Source organism: Gossypium hirsutum, chromosome D13 (assembly GCF_007990345.1).
Source record: "Gossypium hirsutum isolate 1008001.06 chromosome D13, Gossypium_hirsutum_v2.1, whole genome shotgun sequence".
Lineage (NCBI taxonomy): Eukaryota > Viridiplantae > Streptophyta > Magnoliopsida > Malvales > Malvaceae > Gossypium > Gossypium hirsutum.
In genome coordinates, this window is record NC_053449.1 from 26,472,864 (window position 1) to 26,479,337 (window position 6,474).

Sequence of the window (6,474 nt, forward strand, 5' to 3'; positions counted from 1 at the left end):
TACGGATGGATCAAGGTACTTGATTACTAGTCAAGCCTCTGCTAGGGGTTTGTTTCGGGATCATCAAGGTAAATGGGTTACTAGTTATAGTAGGAATATAGGTGTTTGTTTTGTACTTGACGTAGAATTATGGACAATCATGGACGGATTGGATATAGCTTGGAAAAGAGGCGTAAAGCAATTCTTAGTGGAAAATGATTGTTTGATTGCGGTTAATATGCTTAATGGTCAGATAAAGGGTACAGAAGGGAGTCTAGTACGAATCGTCAGAGAGCTGTTAGCAAGGAATTGGCATGTGAAGGTAATGTTTACTCCACGCACAACGAATATGGCTGCAGATTCCATGGCAGCATTAAGAAGAAATGTTTCTCTTGGTTTGAGAATTTATGATGTCCCCTTAAGATGATCGAGATGGAAATTCTACAAGACAGTGTTGGTATCAGATCTAATTCCTGTTATGGCTAAATGTATTTAGTTTCTTTATCTACCAAAAAAAATTTAACTTGATATTTAAAAAAAATAAAAACGGTTGTAAAAAATAATATATTTTTAAAATAAGCAAAATATTTTTCCTCCACTTCTTCCAAAATAAACCATGTAAAAAACTAAAAATTAATTTATTCTAACTCAAAAAAAAAAAAACACCATAGCATAAATATGTTACTTTTATCCCTTATTTATTATCAAATCGAATTTAGATTTTCGATGGAATTTCCAAGATCGAAACTGAATTGTAAGGTTCAAACAAATACTAGATACAATGCTCATCATCTCTCTGACCCTTAAAACTGACGTTTAAGTACACTGAAATCCATATTCTTCAACTTTCAATTAACCGTTATGTGGTTTATGGATGAGCATTCTTGGAGTAGTCGGTTCATAATATTGTCAGCTGAGTTAAAAATCCGCAAACTAATAATAAAACCACTAACGCCCCTGTCTTCTCCCCAGACGTGAGTTGTTGAAAAGTCCAAACGTTCATGGGCTCTTTTAGCCATGAATATACTTTTCTTCAAATCAATTATCCGAAGGAACTCTTGGTTCACTTTGAAGTCTGTCGTCTTCTTTCTTTCTCAATCCAGTCCATTCTCTTCTTACAAACTAAAACTGAATCCTCCAAGCAACAAACTAAACAGAGCATTGAGAATCAAGGACATTTTTATATCCTCGAAATCAACCCATTTCACTTCCCGCCAAAACCATCTTCGTCTCATCCAAGATTTTTTAGAAACTGACTCAGATCAATTTACTGCCCAAAATTGCTTCAACAATTTGGGTTTTTCAGATTCCTCAACAGAAAATCTCCCAGTTTTCTTCAATGATATTCTAGAGCCTTCTTGTACAAATAAAGAGAATTCCAAATTTAATCCAATTGTGTTGTCAAATGCTTTAAGTTCGTGCGCGTCAAAACATAACCTTTGCGGTGGAATTCAGTATCATTGCTTAGCAATAAAAACTGGGGTTTTCAGCAACGTTTACGTAGGAAGTTCTTTGGTTGCTTTCTATGGAAAATCCGGGGAGTTGGAGAAGGCTTATAAGGCGTTCGAAGAAATGCCCGTGAAAAATGTAGTTTCATGGACTACAATTATTGCTGGATTCGCACAAGGATGGCAAATTGATATGTGCTTGGAGCTATATAATATGATGAAGAATTCGACTTTAAAACCAAATGATTTCACGTTGACAAGTCTTTTGAGTGCTTGTACGGGTAGTGGAGCTCTGGGGCAAGGGAGAAGTGCTCATTGTCAAGTCATTCAAATGGGTTTTGATTCCTATATTTATATTTGCAATGCTCTTATTTCTATGTATTGTAAATGTGGGAGTGTTGAAGATGCAATATTTTTATTCGAGAAGATGGCTGGTAATACAGATATTGTGTCTTGGAATTCAATGATCGCAGGGTATGCTCAACATGGTTTTGCAATGGAAGTTGTTGAACTTTATGGAAAGATGAAAGATGAGAAAATAAAGCTGGATGCTATCACATTTCTTGGAGTGCTCTCTTCTTGCCGTCATGCCGGTCTTGTCGAACAAGGGTGTGCTTGTTTTGATTCAATGATTATACACGGTGTCAAGCCCGCAGAGGATCATTATTCATGTGTTGTGGATCTTCTCGGCCGAGCTGGATTATTACAAGAGGCTCTAGATTTTATTCTAAAGATGCCTATTCGTCCCAATGCTGTTGTATGGGGTTCTTTGCTTTCATCTTGCAGGCTTCATGGGAACATTTGGATTGGGATAAAGGCCGCCGAGAGCAGGCTATTATTAGAACCCGAGTGTGCAGCAACCCATGTTCAGTTGGCAAGTTTATATGCTAGCGCAAAGTGGTGGGATGAGGCGGCTAGAGTGCGTAAAGTGATGAAAGATAGGGGACTCAAAACGAATCCCGGGTATAGCTGGATTGAAATTAAGAATGAACTTTATAGGTTTAGAGCAGAAGATAAATCGAATACTAATGCGAAGGGGATTCTTGGTGTTTTGAGTTGCTTGGTAGACCATATGAAAATGTTAGGTTACGTGCCAGAAATGCCCGAGGAAGATATTGATGATACTTTCTTTTGAAAGCTTTTTAAGTTCTTTATTGGAACCAGATACAGTTATAAAGATCATTCCATTATGGTCTTTCTGGCTTTTCACTACATAAGATTACCGTGTTATTTAATTTGTTTTTATTTAATTTGTTGCTATGGGATTACTCTATTTGATACAAAATATAATTAGCTCATTGTTGCCTAGCCTTTTGGAGATGTAAGAAAACATCGAGGCTGGCTAAGGTATGTGGATACAAGAAAATTCAAGGTCTTTCTCAAGTAAATCGAATTTAACCCAACTTAGTACCTAAAATCACCCCATCCGATCAAATGATGCAAATCCATAAAACCAAACTCGAGATGATCTAACTCAAAAAATTTTATTGAAAAAACCGAATAACCTAAAACTTGAAATAGCCTATGCTCAAAATGATACCAACTCGAAATTGATCTGAGCCTTAAATGACTCCGAATTTTTAAAACCCGAAATCCAATCAGAAACAAACCCAACCTGCCCAAATGATAAGTCTAAAATCTAGAGTGCACATCTAACTGAAATGAATAAATCACTGGCAGCCGGGATATATCCGAGCGACTGGAATGGTTTATCTGGCTACCACGGGTTCGAATCTTCCTCTCAAATTTACCACCAACCTAACAACCATCTTTGTGAGTAGGATATGGATAAAAATAGTTAACATGGCTATTACAATAAGGTGATGATATCATATGAAAGAATCCCCCATCAAGAAACAAGAAAGAAAGGTAGTAAGAATCACCAAAATGAGATAAGTGCAATCTTTCATTATTTCCTACCAATATGATTTCGTTAACCAACAAATAAAAGTCCAGCACTGAGAGTACTTATCCAAACAAATGAATAAACAAGTCCAATGCGTGCACAAAACACCAAACAGGCAAAAATTTCACATAGTTCAATTTGGACCAGGAAGCCTACTGTTGTGGTGGTCAATCTTTAGGCAATACCCTAAAAGACTGAAGTTTTTAATAAAGAACTCGGACAGAGATTTGATTATTGAGACAGATTTTTCTGTTTTTGCTAATGCATGCGTTCATTGCTTGGATATGAGAGGGGAATTGCACAGTTGTTAATCTGACAAGGTTGGTGAATCCAGGTCTCGTAAATGTAACCGTCTGGATTGAGGACGAGTCATACTCACAACCAGAAAGGAAACGCTCAACATCCTCTAAAGCCGCACTTCGGGGAAGCCCTTGCAGTACCACCTGAAAATTTTAGTCAAACTCATGTAAGATTATAGCCTTCATGTGTAGGCTAAAAGTTTTTATAAATGCCATAAAAAGGTTTTAAGATGAAAACCGATTGGACAATGTTTATACCCAATGATGCAAAATTAAGGAAAGGCTCTTAATTGATTAAGGTAGAAGCTCTCCTTTAAATCTTAATCAACTTAGACCCTTAAAAAGAAGACAGGTCAAAATAAAAATTTAAACCTTAAGGTCCAACAAAGCAAATTTCATTATAAAAAGACAAATCCTGCATGTCACTACTAGTTGTGAATACTGTAAAGATTATTTTGGCCAGCAAGAATGCCGCAATTTTTTCAGAACCAAAAAGTCTATTCATTACCACAACTATACTAATTTCATTTATATAATAGTTTCATCTTGTAATCCTGTGACTAAGCTCAATTACCAAAACTGACTATGCATATAGCTGATGAATAACCTAATAACAGAGTTTCTCAAAATGTCAAAAACCCAATAACTGAACAATACCAGAGTTTCAATTTGTCCAGCAAGAAAGCTGAAAGTTTTTCAAAGAGTCCAAAAATCTATTCATAACTACACAACTATACTATATCATGTATATAATAGTTTGATGCTGTAAGTAATCCCATGACTAAGCTCAGTTACTGAGACTTACAATGCCTATAGCTAATAAATAACATATAATAACACAGTTTCTCAAAATGTCAAAAAACCAACCAACCGAACAATAACAAGTACTATAAAACCATGAATCTTTGACTTACAGTTTTCCCATTGTATGGCATAACTATATCCCAATCGGAAGTATCAACCTGTTATATAAATAATGCACAATAAACATCAGCAATCAGACCTTGTAAGATCATTGACAATCAAATTTAACTTACCCTATCCAAACGGTATAGCCGACCAAACCTCCTAATTGTCCTTCCTGCATTGCTAAATGCAGAAGGTGACGGGAACCGCAACATCCTAATTGCAAACAAACAAAACTCAGACATTAACTTAAACCAAAAAAAAAACCACTCGTTTCAAAAATCTAAAGAAAATCCAATTTCCAAAATATGTACTCAGGATAAATTGTATATTTGAAAGAAAAAAGTAAATAAATAAACCAAGAAGTTTACATCGCAACAGGGAAAAGGCTGCGGCTGTAGCTGACTTTAATGTCATCAGGCGTTAGATTACACCCTTCAAGCAAGCTGATTATATCGCTCTTCATTGTATACTTTGTGATTCCAAAGAGTTTCCCATAAACAAAACCTAAATGAGTTTCAAAAGGTTTAACCATTTCAGGGGGAAAAAGGGGGATTGCAGATAAACCCTAAACCCTAAAGCATTGAAGCCTCAGTTGAGAGGCTTGAGAAAAAAACGAAAAAAGAGGTGTACTAGGGATTAACCTTTGCTAGCTGAATCCAGAAATTGATTGACGGAGGCGTCGGGTAGCGGCTGTTGTTGCTGTTGATCCGGTTCGGTGGAGAACCGTTTTGGCGGTTCGCGAAGGAATGAAGGTAAGACGTGGATCGGCTTGACCGTTCGAACCGAAACGTGCAATTTGATTGCGTTTCGGAGGATATTCATTTTCCTTTGAAGGAGAGATTTGGGCAAAATATCAGTGTGCAACAAAATGATTGATGAAAACACCCAACAGTGGCTGAGAGTGGGAGGGTGACTAGAAAAGGAATACGGCTAAAGGTTGAGGCCTATACGCCGCCGTTTCGAACCGGAAACTTCAAATTCTCCCTAACATTTCTTTCATTTTCAGTTTTATACATGGGCTCTCGGGGTTAATTAGAAGAAAAGGTTGATTTTAAAATTTAATTACTTAATTAAGGTTTTTTTTTTCAAATTTAGGGAATCAATTTATGAAAATAGATTGATTTTGAAGAGAAAAATAGAAAACACGTTCAGTAGGACGTGTTTTCAATTGATGTGGCAATTAAGGGGCTGAAAGCGTGCCTTTAGACTATTTTCGTCCAATAGTAACTTTTTTGCAAAGGTCAAAAAAGTCCAACGGTTCAACAATTTTGTTTTTTCAAACGATTGATTTTTTTAATGACTAGTTTATTTGCTATATATACTCAACTCATTTTTTATCTTTTGCATTTAAACTCTATTCTAACAATTCTTTTAATCATATTCATCTATTATCTCAATTATCTCAACTATTTTATTCTCAATTTTTCATTCAATTTTTCTCAAATTTTTATTGTCTTAATTTTATATTTAGTAAGTTCTTTAATTTTATTTGATTTTTATAATTTTAAAAATGTCAACGCCTTTTATTCATTTGGATAACAAATACATTTCTAGCATCCAATTGGAAATGGTAAGAAAATAATATTTTTATTTTTATTTTAATTAATATAATTATTAAGTTGTTAACATTATTAGTTTTATTAATTTTTTATATTTATATAATCAAACCGAAGACCGGATTATTGAGATTTATAAGTGCGAGGGCAACGCGTGTTATTGAACAACACTTGCAAGAGGTGAGATTATTGCACATGTCTCATATGCTTGGGGGACTAAATTGGATCTCGTACTGATCATCACTTTGGTTGAAAGATAAAGACTCGAGATACAGATATTCCATTTTTCGTGCAGTGAGTGTACAATTACACTCAAGGATTTAGCATTACATCTCGATTTACCGATTGAATGAGGCAGTTGTTATAGGGGTAGTGGG

At 35.4% G+C, this 6,474-nt stretch overlaps 2 protein-coding genes across 2 annotated transcripts; one reads left to right on the top strand and one right to left on the bottom strand.

Annotated features, from left to right (window-relative positions):
* The first annotated feature begins 690 nt into the window (after positions 1–690).
* On the top strand, positions 691–2,662 carry LOC107918851 (pentatricopeptide repeat-containing protein At2g37320). Its single transcript, XM_016848432.2, has one exon. It carries the CDS (start codon positions 997–999, stop codon positions 2,560–2,562), a length of 1,566 nt encoding a protein of 521 aa, XP_016703921.1. The 5' UTR covers positions 691–996; the 3' UTR covers positions 2,563–2,662.
* A 653-nt stretch (positions 2,663–3,315) lies between these two features.
* Positions 3,316–5,608, bottom strand: LOC107918352 (uncharacterized). Its single transcript, XM_016847886.2, has 5 exons — positions 5,183–5,608; positions 4,910–5,045; positions 4,670–4,754; positions 4,547–4,594; positions 3,316–3,776 (listed from the first exon to the last, which is right to left on the bottom strand). Exons 1-5 carry the CDS (start codon positions 5,361–5,363, stop codon positions 3,537–3,539), a joined length of 690 nt encoding a protein of 229 aa, XP_016703375.1. The 5' UTR covers positions 5,364–5,608; the 3' UTR covers positions 3,316–3,536.
* Positions 5,609–6,474: the final 866 nt, after the last annotated feature.

Excerpts from the sequence above, each read along its gene's own strand:
- LOC107918352 (XM_016847886.2), bottom strand. The coding sequence starts at position 5,363 with ATGAATATCCTCCGAAACGCAATCAAATTGCACGTTTCGGTTCGAACG. Across the intron at positions 5,046-5,182 it reads TCTGGATTCAGCTAGCAAAG|GTTTTGTTTATGGGAAACTC; the intron begins GTTAATCCCTAG and ends AAACTCATTTAG. Across the intron at positions 4,755-4,909 it reads AGCCTTTTCCCTGTTGCGAT|GATGTTGCGGTTCCCGTCAC; the intron begins GTAAACTTCTTG and ends GTTTGCAATTAG.
- LOC107918851 (XM_016848432.2), top strand. The coding sequence starts at position 997 with ATGAATATACTTTTCTTCAAATCAATTATCCGAAGGAACTCTTGGTTC.